The sequence below is a fragment of the Palaemon carinicauda genome, chromosome 22, assembly GCF_036898095.1.
Source record: "Palaemon carinicauda isolate YSFRI2023 chromosome 22, ASM3689809v2, whole genome shotgun sequence".
Taxonomy (NCBI): domain Eukaryota; kingdom Metazoa; phylum Arthropoda; class Malacostraca; order Decapoda; family Palaemonidae; genus Palaemon; species Palaemon carinicauda.
Genome location: NC_090746.1, coordinates 5,378,764 through 5,397,473, shown reverse-complemented (window position 1 = coordinate 5,397,473; position 18,710 = coordinate 5,378,764). Strand labels below are relative to the sequence as shown.

The window sequence follows — 18,710 nt, the reverse complement described above, 5'->3', positions numbered from 1 at the left end:
ATTATGTTTTGTAATTTCTCAAGTAGTAAATCAATTAGTACAGGAGTGATTCTTTCTCTAGGTGGGACACCTTTTATCCGTCTTGCTCCTCTGTTTATTATGTTTTGTAATTTCTCAAGTAGTAAATCAATTAGTACAGGAGTGATTCTTTCTCTAGGTGGGACATCTTTTATCCGTCTTGCTCCTCTGTTTATTATGTTTTGTAATTTCTCAAGTAGTAAATAAATTAGTACTGGAGTGATTCTTTCTCTAGGTGGGACACCTTTTATCCGTCTTGCTCCTCTGTTTATTATGTTTTGTAATTTCTCAAGTAGTAAAGAAATTAGTATTGCAGTGATTCTTTCTCTAGGTGGGACACCTTTTATCCGTCCTGCTCCTCTGTTTATTATGTTTTGTAATTTATCAAATAGTAAATAAATTAGTATTGGCGTGATTCTTTCTCTAGGTGGGACATCTTTTATCCGTCTTGCTCCTCTGTTTATTATGTTTTGTAATTTCTCAAATAGTGAATAAATTAGTATTGGAGTGATTCTTTCTCTAGGTGGGACACCTTTTATCCGTCTTGCTCCTCTGTTTATTATGTTTTGTAATTTCTCAAGTAGTAAATAAATTAGTATTGGAGTGATTCTTCCTCTAGGTGGGACACCTTTTATCCGTCTTGCTCCTCTGTTTATTATGTTTTGTAATTTCTCAAGTAGTAAATAAATTAGTATTGGAGTGATTCTTTCTCTAGGTGGGACACCTTTTATCCGTCTTGCTCCTCTGTTTATTATGTTTTGTAATTTCTCAAATAGTAAATCAATTAGTATAAGAGTGATTCTTACTCTAGGTGGGACACCTTTAATCCGTCTTGCTCCTCTGTTTATCATGTTTTGTAATTTCTCAAGTAGTAAATCAATTAGTATTGGAGTGACTCTATCTCTAGGTGGGACACCTTTTATCCGTCTTGCTCCTCTGTTTATTATGTTTTGTAATTTCTCAAGTAGTAAATCAATTAGTACAGGAGTGATTCTTTCTCTAGGTGGGACATCTTTTATCCGTCTTGCTCCTCTGTTTATTATGTTTTGTAATTTCTCAAGTAGTAAATAAATTAGTATTGGAGTGATTCTTTCTCTAGGTGGGACACCTTTTATCCGTCTTGCTCCTCTGTTTATCATGTTTTTCAATTTCTCAAATAGTAAATCAATTAGTATAAGAGTGATTCTTTCTTTAGGTGGGACACCTTTAATCCGTCTTGCTCCTCTGTTTATTATGTTTTGTAATTTCTCAAGTGGTAAATCAATTAGTACAGGAGTGATTCTTTCTCTAGGTGGGACATCTTTTATCCGTCTTGCTCCTCTGTTTATTATGTTTTGTAATTTCTCAAGTAGTAAATAAATTAGTATTGGAGTGATTCTTTCTCTAGGTGGGACATCTTTTATCCGTCTTGCTCCTCTGTTTATTATGTTTTGTAATTTCTCAAATAGTAAATCAATTAGTATAAGAGTGATTCTTTCTCTAGGTGGGACACCTTTAATCCGTCTTGCTCCTCTGTTTATTATGTTTTGCAATTTCTCAAGTAGTAAATCAATTAGTATTGGATTGACTCTATCTCTAGGTGGGACACCTTTTATCCGTCTTGCTCCTCTGTTTATTATGTTTTGTAATTTCTCAAGTAGTAAATCAATTAGTATTGGAGTGATTCTTTCTCTAGGTGGGACACCTTTTATCCGTCTTGCTCCTCTGTTTATTATGTTTTGTAATTTCTCAAGTAGTAAATCAATTAGTATAAGAGTGATTCTTTCTCTAGGTGGGACATCTTTTATCCGTCTTGCTCCTCTGTTCATTATGTTTTGTAATTTCTCAAGTAGTAAATAAATTAGTACAGGAGTGATTCTTTCTCTAAGTAGGACATCTTTTATCCGTCTTGCTCCTCTGTTTATTATGTTTTGTAATTTCTCAAGTAGTAAATCAATTAGTATTGGAGTGATTCTTTCTCTAGGTGGGACACCTTTTATCTGTCTTGCTCCTCTGTTTATTATGTTTTGTTATTTCTCAAGTAGTAAATCAATTAGTACAGGAGTGATTCTTTCTCTAGGTGGGACATCTTTTATCCGTCTTGCTCCTCTGTTTATTATGTTTTCTAATTTCTCAAGTAGTAAATCAATTAGTATTGGAGTGATTCTTTCTCTAGGTGGGACACCTTTTATCCGTCTTGCTCCTCTGTTTATTATGTTTTCTAATTTCTCAAGTAGTAAATCAATTAGTACAGGAGTGATTCTTTCTCTAGGTGGGACACCTTTTATCCGTCTTGCTCCTCTGTTTATTATGTTTTGTAATTTCTCAAGTGGTAAATAAATTAGTATTGGAGTGATTCTTTCTCTAGGTGGGACACCTTTCATCTGTCTTGCTCCTCTGTTTATTATGTTTTCTAATTTCTCAAGTAGTAAATAAATTAGTATTGGAGTGATTCTTTCTCTAGGTGGGACACCTTTTATCCGTCTTGCTCCTCTGTTTATTATGTTTTCTAATTTCTCAAGTAGTAAATCAATTAGTATAAGAGTGATTCTTTCTCTAGGTGGAACCCCTTTTATCTGTCTTGCTCCTCTGTTTATTATGTTTTGTAATTTCTCAAATAGTAAATCAAGTAGTATAAGAGTGATTCTTTCTCTAAGTGGGACACCTTTTATCCGTCTTGCTCCTCTGTTTATTATGTTTTGTAATTTCTCAAGATGTAAATAAATTAGTATTGGAGTGATTCTTTCTCTAGGTGGGACACCTTTTATCCGTCTTGCTCCTCTGTTTATTATGTTTTGTAATTTCTCAAGTGGTAAATAAATTAGTATTGGAGTGATTCTTTCTCTAGGTGGGACATCTTTTATCCGTCTTGCTCCTCTGTTTATTATGTTTTGTAATTTCTCAAGTAGTAAATCAATTAGTATAAGAGTGATTTTTTTCCTAGGTGGGACACCTTTTATCCGTCTTGCTCCTCTGTTTATTATGTTTTGTAATTTCTCAAATAGTAAATCAATTAGTACAGGAGTGATTCTTTCTCTAGGTGGGACACCTTTTATCCGTCTTGCTCCTCTGTTTATTATGTTTTGTAATTTCTCAAGTAGTAAATCAATTAGTATAAGAGTGATTCTTTCTCTATGTGGGACACCTTTTATCCGTCTTGCTACTCTGTTTATTATGTTTGTAATTTCTCAAGTATAAATCAATTAGTATAGGAGTGATTCTTTCTCTAGGTGGGACACCTTTTATCCGTCTTGCTCCTCTTTTTATTATGTTTTGTAATTTCTCAAGTAGTAAATCAATTAGTATAAGAGTGATTCTTTCTCTGGGTGGGACACCTTTTATCAGCCTTGCTCCTCTGTTTATTATGTTTTTTAATTTCTTGAGTTGCACTTTTGGTAAATTATAATTGATGCAGTTTTAGTAGTCAATCCTGGTAATTGCACATTTTATCATATGTTTCTTTATGGAACATTCATCTAGGTAATTTTTTTATAAAAGCAATGTTTGTGAGATGATAACCAACAGTTTTTACTACATTATTTATTTGGGCATTGAGAGGCAAGTTACAGTCAAGAGATACGCCTAGGTCCCGAACTTTACTAGATATCGGCACTGAGTCATCATTTATGTTCATTTGAATATCACCCAAGCTACTCACGCTGTTTCTCTTACCCACCATTCAGTTTTGTTTTAATTCAGTTTTAGTTGTTTAATTGTCATCCATTCTCTAACACTATCAAATATTTGATTTAGAGTTTCAGTAGTGTCGTAGATATTTTTTTATGGAGAAGTAAAATTGTGTATCATCCACAAATAGTTTGAACTTCACACCATGCCTTTGAAGTATTTTCGATAGATCAATAGTATAGAGGGCGAATAAGATTGAGCCAAGTACACTGCCCTGAGGTACACATCCGCTTAAAGGTTCATAAGATGAATATGAGTTTCCGATTTGCGCACAGTACTTTCTGCCAACCAAGTAGTCTTTCGGGTATTCGAAAGCTCAATCTTCAACACTGATTGACCGTAGCACATTCAGTAGCAGTTCATGTACAATTGTATCAAAAGCAACACTAAGATCGAGTAATATTAAAATACCATATTTATTTTTATCCATTATTTCCAGCATATCATTTACAACAGAACAGATGGATGTCTCCGTAAGGTATAATTTTCTCTAAGCAAATTGGTTGTCTGGCAAAGCTTCCATTTCTTCTGAGTGACTGACTAGTTGTTCAAGAATTACGTATTCTAGCAGTTTGCAAGTCTTGTAGCGTTCTGCTAACAAGGACAGCTTCATTGGCATACTCTAGGTCAGCTAATTTCCTGTTACCAATCCACTCCAATTCTTCTCCACCATCCCCAACTGTTCTATGCATTTCAAAATCCATGAGGAGGATATACATCATAGACGACAATACATTCCCTTGGAGTACTCCACTGTTCACTGAGAATTAATTCGTTTGACAGAACTCCATTAATATTAACTTTGCACTTGCTATGCTCATGAACAGACTTAATCAAATTTACATCTTTCAGAGGATTTCCATAATAACGCAGGACTCTCCACAAAATTAGCAGGTGCACACTATCAAAGGCTTTTTCATAGTCCACAAATGCCATCAAAAGTGGATTTCTATATTCTACACATTGCTGTACCACATGTCTTAAAATGAAAGTTTGGTCAGTACAATTTCCACCTTTTCTAAATGGAAAAATCCACAGAATATCGTGGTCCAATACAAATGAATTTCTACCTTCGATTGGGATCGAACCTTTATCTCTTCAAATGAAAAGCAAAGGTCGCTATCAACCATGCCACCAGACTCTCTAAAAGAATTCTGAATCTGAGTGCTGTCAGGATTTCAGGATTTATCTTGTGTGATCACACTCTCAGACCAACGAGTTTTGCCCAACTTCCTGGCCCACAAGATGACCTGCTTGAAAGCTTTTAATTCGAATTATCCCTAATGAGTTAATATGGATGTAAATCAATTAGGTGGGTCAGGAAATTAGAAAAAAACTCGCTCTTATGAAACTATTGTCTCACCAAGTAAATCCTGATATGTAGTTAGCACGTAGATTCCGACTTCTTTTAGGGCCTCTAGTGGCATGATTGATGGCGATCTTGCCTTTCATTTGGGGAGACTAAGGTTCGATCCCACTATGATATACGAATTTTACGCTGGCTAGATAGTCTTTGCTATCTTAAATGAATGAGCAAAGTGGCTAATGAAGAGGAAGCCACTCGTAGAGATACTACAGCCAGTGAGTTATGGGGGTCCTTTGACTGGCCAGACAGTACTACATTTGATCCTTCTCTCTGGTTACGGTTCATTTTCCCTTTATCTACACACACACACACCGAATAGGCTGGCCTATTTATTACATATTCTCCTCTGTCATACACCTGACAACATTGAGATTAGCAAACAATTCTTCTAACCCAAGTGGTCAACTACTGCATTGTAATTGTTCAGTGGCCACTTTCCTCTTGGTAGGGTTGAAGAGACTCTTCAGCTATGGTAAGCAGCTTTTCTAGGAGAAGGAAACTCCATAATCAAACTATTGTTCTCTAGTCTAGGGTCGTGCCATAGCCTCTGTATCACGGTTTTCCACTGTCTTGGGTTAGAGTTCTCTTGCTTGAGGGTACACTCGGGCACAATATTCTATATTGTTTCTCTTCCTTTTGTTTAGTTGAAGTTTTTATAGTTTACATAGAAGATATTTATTTTAATGTTACTCTTCTTGAAATATTTTATTTTTCCTTAAGTTTCCTTTCCTCACTGGGCTATTTTCCCTGTTGGAGCTCCGGGGCTTATAGCATCCTGCTTTTTCAACTAGGATTGTAGCCTTGCAAGTAATAATAATAATAATAATAATAATAATAACAGTATCATTAGGTATCCAACCACGGATGCAGATCTTCATTTTTCTCAAGTATGCTGAGAACGTATAAAGAACATGCAAGACTAGTCAGAGCAAATCTAGTTCAACATAAATCTTTGTACACAACATGTATCCGAAAAGTGACCAAACAACAATCATTCTAGTTGGTCACTACTTGGTGAGCCTTATTTCCTCTAGTGGAAGCCTATTTGTGACGGATCAGAAATTCTAAAACGAAAATGAATAGAATTGATGTGTGGAAGAAGGGCGTTAAAGAAGTAGCAATTCTTAACGTGGGGCCCAACACACCCACCGTTGGGGAATCTTCTTCTTTTTCTTATATATGTGAATATGTCATCTACACAAAGGTTTCAAACCATGACTTCAAACCTCGAAGGCAGGATGTGGTAGTGGACACGGAATTACTATTTCTGCATCGAAAATCATTCATATAAGGAAGGGAAACTAGTCGTTACATTTATGTATGTTATATAAACATATACACACACATTATATATAAAATAAGTTATTTCATGCCCCAAGAGTATGTTTGATATTAGGTTGGATTAGAAGAAAAGAGCTTTGTGCCAGCACGGACCCTTCCCCTGAAAATATATGAGTTTGAATGTTTGTCTTACTCTGAATATCCCACTATAATTTACCTCAATTTTAGTTTGAAGAGTTGTCCCCTTTAATAGTAAGGATTGAGTAAAATTTCAATGAATGTTTTCTAATGATTTATCTCACTGTTTACTCCTGAAGTTATTCATCTTTTAGTTATCAGCAGTTTCTTCTTCTCTACTTTCAGCATATAAAGCTAAGGACGCAAAAGCCAGTTTTGACTACGGTAAGATGGATAAGTGCCTTATTAGATTACTTCGGTCTCATATGCTTTTATACTATACTCAAATCTGCTTTAATACACAGTATATATATATATATATATATATATATATATATATATATATATATATATATATATATATATATATATATATATATGTATATATATATATATGTATATATGAATACATATATATATAAATATATATATACATATATATATATATATATATATATATATATAAATATATATGAATACGTATATATATATAAATATATATATATATATATATATATATATACTGTATATATCATATATATATATATATATATATATAGAGAGAGAGAGAGAGAGAGAGAGAGAGAGAGAGAGAGAGAGAGAGAGAGAGAGAGAGAGAGAGAGAGAGAGAGAGAGAGATTGTAGATATTGACAATCCATTATTTTCAGAACGAATTTGTCAATCCTCAAAATTAGTCAATATGGCAGACCTGGGTTGGGTATCTCTAGCGAAAGAGAAGACGACTTGGGAAGGTGCTCGCAACTCTTGCCTTGCCAACGGAGGGCGTCTCATTGAAGGCCTCAAAAAGAACCACTTCCTGTCTCTCTTGGACAATTTAGGAGGTTTGTTTATGTATTTGACATGCATTTGAAATGCCATAGCTAATATTCCTTGGACGCCTTGTGCCAGCCATTACAGGTGAATGGTATCCGCTGATGTCATATCACTCCACATGTGTTTAAATGTGAATCTAGCGGCGATGTTGTGAGACTGATGCTTGAGGGGAGCAATAAGTTTCTCTTGCAAACTCTGCACTATCAGCAGATTCATTCTGGTTTAAAAAGGAAGAAAAACCTTCCTTTGGACTCGTCTACTAACTATCTCATACAGTACAAACACATTAACACTAAAAATAGTTAGAAAATGCTTCAAATATCTATGTTTAAGTCATGTATGATGACATCAAATAAATGAAAGTATATTGTAATACCTAGTACATTAGTAGTAATTCATATCAATATTCTCTCTCTCTCTCTCTCTCTCTCTCTCTCTCTCTCTCTCTCTCTCTCTCTCTCTCTCTCTCTCTCTCTCTCTCTCTCTATGGAAAAATAAAATTTTTGGATTTTTTCCTTTTTCAGTCATAATTTTGAATAATCTTCTAATTGAAATAAATAATAATGTAAAAAATTCAAGCGTGAGTTATTCAAAAACTTTTTTTCTAATCCTCTAACTAATTTGCTTATATAAGACTGTGTTCTTTAGAAAAAAAAAAAGCTTTTTGGACTTATGAAATGACAACATAAGATGTGGTCAACTCTACTCACACTTTCTTTTAAATTGTTTGATTAATTGATTGCTGTTTCAACACAATTTTGCTGAGCTTTTATTAAAACAGAAGTCCCAGAGTGGCCAGGTGAGTTTTCTTTGGTTGTTAGAAAATATATAGTATTTATTCTTTGCCTCTTAATCAAAGCTTTCATAACTTACCGACCTAACCATTGGCATAATGCTGTCCTTAATGCTAGGTTTTCATTATGTTCCCGGCGGTCCCGGCAATCCCGTTTCGGGCCACCGTGAAAAAAAGGGGATGGACGCGAAAAGGGATTTTGACGAAGGAAAAATTTATTTCTGGGCGAGAGACCTGTGCTGCCCAGTGAAATGCTCCTTTAGCATCATTTCTAAGGTATATAACTGCTATGTATTACCAGAGAAAAAAGTTGCATAGGAATGCCAGGGATGAACCCAGCTCGCTCACCTAAATAGGTGTCGGTATATAGTAACTGGGGCGTGAAAACCACTACCAGAGGTCTCGTGCCATTTAGATATCTCCTCTTCAAATATCCCCGTTACTACGAGGTGCCGCTCTATATCCACTACTGATTGCTACTACCACTATCTCCACTCACGCCAACTACGTCACTCCTTTCATAGCATCTTTGGTGTTTACCCGCGTGTTCCTTTGCTTGTGATTTTTTATTCTTTTGAGTGCTTTTTTGTACGAGATGTGTACAACTCTGTGGAACGGGATTGGCAAACGTGACAGGCCCTGACTGCCGTGGATGCCGGCTCAAAATTTTAAACTGTCAAAAAATTTGCCCCGGCAGTCCCGGCGCAGATCGAAAACTTAGTAGACCGTAGTAAAACGGGGTAAACGCAACAAAACGTAACATAACGTAGCAGTACGTAGTTAGCCATTTCAAAACTTGGAGGCGTTCCGTAGCGTAACGGGAAGCATATATATAGGATCTTTTTGTTATTAACTATATCCACCTAGATTTCTCAATTTTTTATTTTCTGTTTTTTTATGGTCATTCCGTTTCTTTTGAAAGAACGTATGCTCGTTATGAATAGTAATGATAATAAAATGATGACAGGTAATTAATTGTATTTATTTATACTAATCTGGAAATTAGTTTCCTTGATTAAAGAAAAGCCTAAGTGTTTTATTAATCAATAAAATATAACTATAACTTTACTGACGTCACAATTTTTACCTATTAAATTCCAGCCATATAAAAACCTATTATACAAAAAATAACAAATTAAGCACCAGAAATCTAAATAAACAATTCGTAAAAAGTTGAAGCTTTCTTGGAGGAGACTGAATCATTTTTATGGCAAAAAATTTAACGTGACCATCTGGCTTTATGATAAACTGTCAAAGAAAACTAGACTGAAATGGGGCAGCATAGGCGAGAACCCTCTGGTGATTCTAAATAACCAAACCTGTCAATCACAGAAAATTCTCGGCGAAATAAAATATACTGCATTTACAGCATATAGCGATTTAATTTGCTTCACAAAATACCGTTCCTCAGCAAAATAATAAATCCTTATGGATTAAATGCCATAAAAAAAGATATAAATATGGCTACTACATCAGTAACCAAAAGTTCTCGAAGCTCTATTGAATATGTCTTAAATATCTCTGGAGGCAATCTCAAAGAGTTCTGGAATGAAGAAACCTCTTCAGTGCGAAGTTCTCTTACGAGAAATCTTGAGTAATGGCCCAGTCTCAGCCCGCCTATCTTCTGACAACCAATCGCGCACCCACGTCGATCGTTGCCTTCTCATTCTCCTTCTCACCAGCCACTGTCTAGCTCTCCCTCTCTGGCCTCCGATTTGACAAAGAGATTGTATATATAAACTGAGCAAACAGGAAAAAAACAAAATCGTCATCGTTGGAATCCATGACGTTGTCTCGTCAAAGGTTAGATGAAATTATTGATGTTCCTTGGGAGGCCCTTGTTTGTATACCGTGACCACAAACGTGCTCCAAAGCTGCCCGACGTCCACGTTTCGTCCGTTGAAAGACTTGGCAAAACGGTAAATATGTGTCTGACCCTGATCAGAACGGCAAAAACATTAGGTATCCTATCTGGACGTGAAAGACCTTATTTGAACGTGACAGGCCTGGGAGGAACGTGTTTACATTCGTGGTAGACCGCTGGCCAAACCATAGTGCGCCTGTGAGCCTCCGGGGGAAGTCCCTCCCCCTCTTCCTACGGCATGTCGCGGACACCGTGGTAGATCGCAAGAAAACTTAGAATGCCGTAACAAACCTTGAATATGGAGGAAAAAATGGCGTAAAATACACATTGCGCTACGTTTCGAGAAAACGGGACTGTCGGGGCCGCCGGGAACATAGTGAAAACCTAGCATTATAAGAGAATTTCCCCCTTGCATAAGGTTTAAATTGCACTATTTTGTCACCTGGATACATGTTAAATTGAGTCAGGTGGTGAGTCAATGCATGAAGCACAGAAATTTATATATATATATATATATATATATATATATATATATATATATATATATATATATATATATATATTATATACTGTATATATACATCTATATACATATATATATATATATATATATATATATATATATATATATATATACATATATGTGTGTGTGTACTAGCGTATCCAACCCGTCAAAAAGTGTATTTAGATACATATGCACAAGCATGCACACACACACACACACACACGTACATCCAGACATATTGACCCCTTACTGACCTCGCCCCCTTTCCTAACTACAAGAGATTGCCGCTCAGCGTGACAGGAATATGAATATATATATATATATATATATATATATATATATATATATATATATATATATATATATATATATATATATATATGTGTGTGTGTGTGTGTGTGTGTGTGTGTGTTCATGTGTGTCTTAAAGAAGTTTGCTCCTCTCTGCTTTTTAATTGCAGGTGATGGTTACGATGAATACTTTCACGTGGGAATCTACAATGAGACGTGGCTTTCTTCAGGTGAAAAGGTTGACCTAGATCTCTACCACGCGGACCAACCATCTCGTGGTAGTAATGAAGTTTGCGGGTACATGCACTTAAGCAAAAGCTGTCACGGATTAGGAGATGACTCGTGTGAAGCTAAAAAGTATTTTCTTTGCCAATACTAGATTTAACAATGGTACTCTCAACCTAACAGTATATTTACTCCTGAAAATAACACCAAGACTGCATTCACAGTTTGGTCTCCATTAACCCTTCATTAATCTAGTATCCTGAACAAATCCTATTTGAGGACAATAAGAAGTCAATCCCATTGGAAACCCAACGCTCTGTATAATTACAAGGGTTCAATGTTTATATGATAGAATAAAAGGGCTAATTAATTATCTATATTTTTCCTTTTGTGACTTGATACATATTTTATGCTTAGTCTGTCATCGGTCGTGATTGTTATGGCTACTCCCCCCCACACACATATATATAAATTTATATATATATATATATATATATATATATATATATATATATATATATATATATATTATATATATTTATATACACACACACACATATATATATATATATATATATATATATATATATACTATTATTATTATTATTATTAGCCAAGCTACAGCCCTAGTTGTAAAAGCAAGATGCTATAAGCTCAAGGGTTCAAACAGGGAAAAATAGCCCAGTGAGAAAAGGAAAAAAGACATAAATAAATGATGAGAACAAATTAACAATAAAACATTCTACAAACAGTAACAACGTCAAAACGGATATGTCATATATAAACAATAAAAAGACTTATGTCAGCCTGTTCAACATAAGAACATTTGCTGCAACTTTGAACTTTCAAAGTTCTACTGATTCAACTGCCCGATTAGGAAGATCATTCCACAACTTGGTCACAACTGGAATAAAACTTCTAGAATACTGTGTAGTATTGAGCCTCAGGATGGAGAAGGCTTGACTATTAGAATTAACTACCTGCCTAGTATTACGAACAGGATGGAATTGTCCAGGAAGATCTGAATGTAAAGGATGGTCAGAATTATGAAACATCTTATGCAACATGCATAATGAACTAACTGAACGGCGGTGCCAAAATTAATATCTAGATCAGGAATAAGAAATTTAATAGACCGTAAGTTTCTGTCCAACAAATTAAGATGAGATGAGAATCAGCAGCTGAAGACCAGACCGGAGAACAATACCCAAAACAAGGCAGAATGAAAGAATTAAAACACTTCTTCAGAATAGATTGATCTTCGAAAATCTTGAAAGACTTTATCAATAAGCCATTTTTTTTTTTTTTTTTTTTTGCAATTCAAGAAGAAACAGATCTAATGTCTTTCTCAAAAGTAAATTTTCTGTGGAGAATCACACCTACAATTATAAAAGAGTCATACAAAGTTAAAAAAAACATCATCAATACTGAGATCCAGATGCTGAGGAGCCACTGACCTTAACCTACTTACAGTCATACTTTGAGTTTTGTTAGGATTCAACTTCATACCCCATAATTTACACCATGCGCTAATTTTAGCTAGATCTCTATTAAGGGATTTAGGTACCCCAGATCTGCATTAAGGGGATGGAATTGATGCAAAGAGAGTAGCATCATCTGCATATGCAACAAGCTTGTTTTCTAGGCCATTCACGTCATGTGTATATAGTATGAAAAGTAATGGGCCAAGAACACTACCCTGTGGAACACCAGCTATCACATTCCTACACTCACTATGGTGCCCATCAACAACTCTTTGAGATCTATTACTTAAAAAATCAATAATAATTCTAAGAAACGACCCACCCACTCCCAACTATTTCAGTTTGAAAACAAGGGCCTCATGATTAACACGGTCAAAGGCAGCACTAAAATCAAGGCCAATCATACAAACCTCCTGACCATAATCAAAGGATTTCTGTACAGTATTGGAGATTGTAGGAAGGGCATCACATGCAACAAGGCCTTTACGAAAACAAAATTGCAAACTAAGGAGTAGGTGATTACCTTCAGCAAACCTATTAAGACGTTTTGTCAGAAGATGTTCAAAAACTTTAGATAATATGGGAGTTATGGAAATTGGGCGGTAATCAGTTGGACTTGAGCTACCACAAACACATTTACATAGAGGAGTAACATTACCAATGCTCCAACTAGTGCTAAAAGCTCCTCTTCATGCCAACTTGCGCAAAATAACAGATAATTTTTGAGGTAAGAAATCTGCAGTCTTTATAAAAAAACAAAGAAAAATACCATTTGAGTCTACACCTCCATAAGCTTCAAAGTCCATGAACAGAGCTTATTTCACGAGATCGAAAAGCTAAACTAGTTAGTTTAGCCTCAGGAAAACAGGAATGGGGAAGTTCAAGTTTTTCATTACTCTGTTTACTGTCAAAAACATCAGGTAAAATGGTTGCCTTTTCCTTTGGACAGTAAGTGACTGAGCCATCTGGTTTAAGTAAAGGAGGAACTGTTGCATGTACACCAAAGAATGCAGATTTAAGGGTAGATCACAATTTATATATATATATATATATATATATATATATATATATATATATATATATATATATATATATATATATATATATAATTATTATTATTATTATTATTACTAGCCAAGCTACAACCCTAGTTAGAAAAGCAAGTAGCTATAAGCCCAAGGGATCCAACAGGGAAAAATAGTCCAGTGAGAAAGGAAATAAGGAAATAAATAAATGATGAGAATAAATTAACAATATATAATTCTAAAAATAGTAACAGCATCAAAACAGATATGTCCGATATGAACTATTAACAACGTCAAAAACAGATATGTCATATATAAACAATAAAAAGACTCATGTCAGCCTGGTCAACATGAAAACATTTGCTCCAACTTTGAATTTTTGAAGTTCTACTGATTCAACTACCCGATTAGGAAGATCATTCCACAACTTGGTCACAGCTGCAATAAAACTTCTAGAATACTGTGTAGTATTGAGCCTCAGGATGGAGAAGGCTTGACTATTAGAATTAACTACCTGCCTAGTATTACGAACAGGATGGAATTGTCCAGGAAGATCTGAATGTAAAGGATGGTCAGAGTTATGGAAAATCTTATGCAACATGCATAATGAACTAATTGAACGACGGTGCCTTAGATTAATATCTAGATCAGGAATAAGAAATTTAATAGACCGTAAGTTTCTGTCCAACAAATTAAGATCAGAATCAGCAGCTGAACACCAGACAGGAGAACAATACTCAAAACAAGGTAGAATGAAAGAATTAAAACACTTCTTCAGAATAGATTGATCACCGAAAATCTTATGGCTTTCTCAATAAGTCAATTTTTTGTGCAATTGAAGAAGACACAGACCTAATGTGTTTCAAGAGTAAATTCCCTGTCGAGAATCACACCTAAAATTTTAAAAGAGTCATACAAATTTAAAGAAACATTGTCAATACAGAGATCCGGATGCTGAGAAGCCACCGTCCTTGACCTACTTACAATCATACTTTGAGTTTTGTTAGGATTCAACTTCATTCCCCATAATTTGCACCATGCACTAATTTTAGCTAGATCTCTATTAAGGGATTCACCAAACCCAGATCTACATTCAGGGGGAGGAATTGATGCAAAGAGAGTAGCATCATCTGCATATGAACAAGCTTGTTTTCTAGGCCAAACCACATGTCATGTGTATATAGTATGAAAAGTAATGGGCCTAGAACACTACCCTGTGGAACACCGGATATCACATTCCTATACTCACTATGGTGCCCATCAACAACAACTCTTTGAGATCTATTACTTAAAAAATCAATAATAATGCAAAGAAACGACCCACCCACTCCCAACTGTTTCAGTTTGAAAACAAGGGCCTCATGATTAACACGGTCAAAGGCAGCACTAAAATCAAGGCCAATCATACAAACTTCCTGACCACAATCAAAGGATTTCTGTACAGTATTGGAGATTGTAAAAAGGGCATCACATGCTCCAAGGCCTTTACGAAAACAAAATTGCAAACTAGGGAGTAGGTGATTACCTTCAGAAAACCTATTAAGACGTTTTGTCAGAAGACGTTCAAAAATTTTAGATAATATGGGAATTATGGAAATTGGGCGGTAATCAGTGGGACTTGAGCTACCACAAACACATTTACATAGAGTAGTAACATTACCAATTCTCCAACAAGTGCTAAAACCTCTTCTTCTTGCTAACTTGCGCAAAATAACAGATAACTTTGGAGCTAAGACATCTGCTGTCTTTATAAAAAACAAAGGAAAAATACCATTTGGGTCTACACCTCCATAAGCATCAAGGTCCATCAACAGAGCTTTAATCTCACGAGATCGAAAAGCTAAACTAGTTAGTTTAGCCTCAGGAAAACATGAATGGGGAAGTCCAAGTTTTTCATTACTCTGTTTACTGTCAAAAACATCAGCCAAAAGGGTTGCCTTTTCCTTTGGACAGTGAGTGACTGAGCCATCTGGTTTAAGTAAAGGAGGAACTGTTGCATCTACAACAAAGAGTGCAGATTTAAGGGTAGACCACCATTTATGTTCCTGAGTTGTACCAGAAAGGGTTTCTTTTATGGTTTAATTGTATTCCTTTCCAGTTGAGGCATAAACTCTCTGAGCAGAAGCTCTAAGCTGAGTATAGTTCTTCCAAGTCAAATCTGATCTGTTACCCTTCCAAAGGTGATAGGCCTCCTGCTTCTCCAAATAAGCACGTCTACAATCATCATTGAACCACGGTTTGTCCTTCATTAGGTACCTTAGCATACGAAAAAGGATACGCCTATCAATTATGTTGACTAGATTCTCATTCAAAGGGACAACAGGATCTACACTACTATATAATTGTGACCAATTCAAGCACAAAAGATCATGCAAAATCCCATTCCAGTCTGCTTGTGATTTCATATAAATTTTACAAGAGTATGATATATCAGGGACAGGCTGCTCAGTCTTCACTACTAATGAAATCAAGGCATGATCAGATGTCCCGACTGGAGAACCAACCATACTAGTTATAACGCCAGGGGAGTCGGTGTATACGAGGTCCAAGCAATTACCGGACCTCTGAGTAGCTTCATTTATGATTTGCTAACAGCCTGATTCAGAGGCAAAGTCTAAAGCTCTTAAGTCATGGCGATCGGTAGGAGAGATAGAACTTAACCACTCCCTATGGTGAGCATTAAAATCACCAACAAAAACAAAAGAAGCCTTTCTATCATCTTCTTGTATCTTAGCCATAATGGTAAGAGGACAATCGAAGATAGAATCATCCATGTCTGGATTCCGGTATATCGGACACAAATAAAAGTTGTTATGCCTGCCACAAACTTTTATTACCTTAATCTCATGACTTCCATATTGATAGCAGGACTTATGAGAAGCAAGGTACTCGGTCCTAATATACACCGCCATTTCCATGGCCCTAGGGATGGCATCACGTTTCAACATTATTGGCTTCTTAAAACCAGTTATAAGGAGCTCAGATGAGTGCCTCATATTAGAAACCAAAGTTTCTGAGCACAAAAGAATATCATACTGTCTGGACGCAACTGTAAGGTCTTGGATATTTGCATGAAGACCACGAATATTGCAATACAGAAGACGACATTGATGAAATCTAGGACGTACTGGTCCCAGATTTCGCTCAATGTCTCCAGACAGCATAAGAATTCATAGAAATAAAAAAGAGACATCATACTTATAAACTAGATTAACAAGAATTATAACAAAAACAATATGTACAGAATTATAAATAAAGTGATTGATGATACTCATAGACTATAGTAAAAAGTCGAAAAAACTGGTCAACATGGAGGAGCCGATACACCATGCAAGGCTAAATACCTTCCAGAATAGCCACTTCAACTGAAGGGAGGACAGTAAGGATGGTTTTGAGAAGAAAAAGAATCAGAAAAAGGAAAAGACAACCTCTTGATAAACCACCAGGCATCAATGGCCCTTCTATTAAGCCTGCCCAACACACCATTTCAAAAAACAACAAGAAGAAGAAAAAAAATAGGATAGAATAGTGTGCCCGAGTGTACCCTCAAGCAAGAGAACTCTAACTCAAGACAGTGGAAGACCATGGTACAGAGGCTATGGCACTACCCAAGACTAGAGAACAATGGTTTAATTTTGGAGTGTCCTTCTCCTAGAAGAGCTGCTTACCATAGCTAAAGAGTCTCTTCTACCCTTACCAAGAGGAAAGTACACTGAACAAATTGCAGTACAGTAATTAACCCCTTGGTTGAAGAAAGGTTAAGTATCTCATTGTTGTCAGGTGTATGAGGAAAGACGAGAATTTGTAAAGAATAGGCCAGACTATTCTGTGTAAGTGTAGGCAAAGAAAAAAATAAGCCGTGACCAGAGAGGGGGATCCAATGCATTACTGTCTGGCCAGTCAAAGGATCCAATACCTCTCTAGTGGTAGTATCTCAACGGGCTGCAGGGAAGAGTCATACTAGTAGAAAAGGGGACTCAAGGTTTGCATATATTGGAGGAACTAACATAAGTATCCACTGGATATACAAAAGTCTCACAGTTTGTATATGTTGTTGGAACAATAAGTATCAACTATATTCAATGTTTGTAAGTTTACAATAATATGAGGTTTACTAAGGCAAATAAGCAAGAGAACTCTGGCTATTTTTATTGTGCTAATTGTGGGGCGAAATAAGACGCAATTACACTTTAATAGACATTTATTTACGATAAATGAATAAAAGTAGAATAACAAGATCTCTCTCTCTCTCTCTCTCTCTCTCTCTCTCTCTCTCTCTCTCTCTCTCTCTCTCTCTCTCTCTCTCTCTCTACATATATATATATATATATATATATATATATATATATATATATATATATATATATTTATATATATATATATATATATATATATATATATATATATATATATATATATATGCATGTTGTTTAGATGCACAACACCAGATTCATAAACATTACTTGAATCTGTGGAAAAAATTCCAAGTAAGATAAAGAAAAAATGTAGAGTGCAGAACTGTTGTCATGAACAGCTAATGGTAAAGATAATTCGAAAATGAACATTGATGCAAAGTATAAAAGTCGCGAGAGAAAAAAGAATCAATCAAGACGGCCATAAAGAAGAAAAAAAAAAGTAGAAATAAGACTTGCGCAACGACATGAACTTAGAAACGACGTAAAAATCTGAAAGCCGACTTTCTGAAATAAGGACGAAGCCATCAAAATGGAAATCATGGAGACTTGTGAGAGATCCTTCCACGAATCTTTGTGGTGTCAGGGTCGAGAGAATAATTAAAATTTCAGAGGTTTACATTTCTCCGGAGACAAAGACCAGATGACTCCAACAGGAAACTCACCGGTGGATTTCTTGTGGACATCGTGGACATGATACTTGGATTCAAGGGTTTAAGGAAATTATTTTGCATATTATTTAAAACCTGCACAACTAAATGAATGATGTTAGATGTTAGTGTGATGTCTTTCTTATTGAAACTTATCATTTACTTGGGGCTCTCTTTTTTATGTATTATTATCAATCATTCAGGAAAAGGTAGTAACAATATTTTATTCAATAAATGCAGGGTAAACTCAATTAGTGTTTTCTGGTCTACCGTATACATACTTTTTTTCAAGTTACACCAAATCCACTTTGGTGCCCAACCACAGCAGTATCTTTCCC

General features: G+C 35.5%; 1 protein-coding gene across 1 annotated transcript in view; it reads left to right on the top strand.

The window, feature by feature from the left end:
* Positions 1-11,391, top strand: part of LOC137616299 (uncharacterized) — a 56,716-nt gene extending 45,325 nt beyond the window's left edge. Inside the window, exons 5-7 of the mRNA XM_068345944.1 lie at positions 6,695-6,733; positions 7,178-7,351; positions 10,966-11,391. Coding sequence (XP_068202045.1) covers positions 6,695-6,733; positions 7,178-7,351; positions 10,966-11,174 — 422 coding nt within the window. The 3' untranslated portion in view covers positions 11,175-11,391. The remainder of the gene's footprint in view (positions 1-6,694; positions 6,734-7,177; positions 7,352-10,965) is intronic.
* The last annotated feature ends 7,319 nt before the right edge of the window (positions 11,392-18,710 follow it).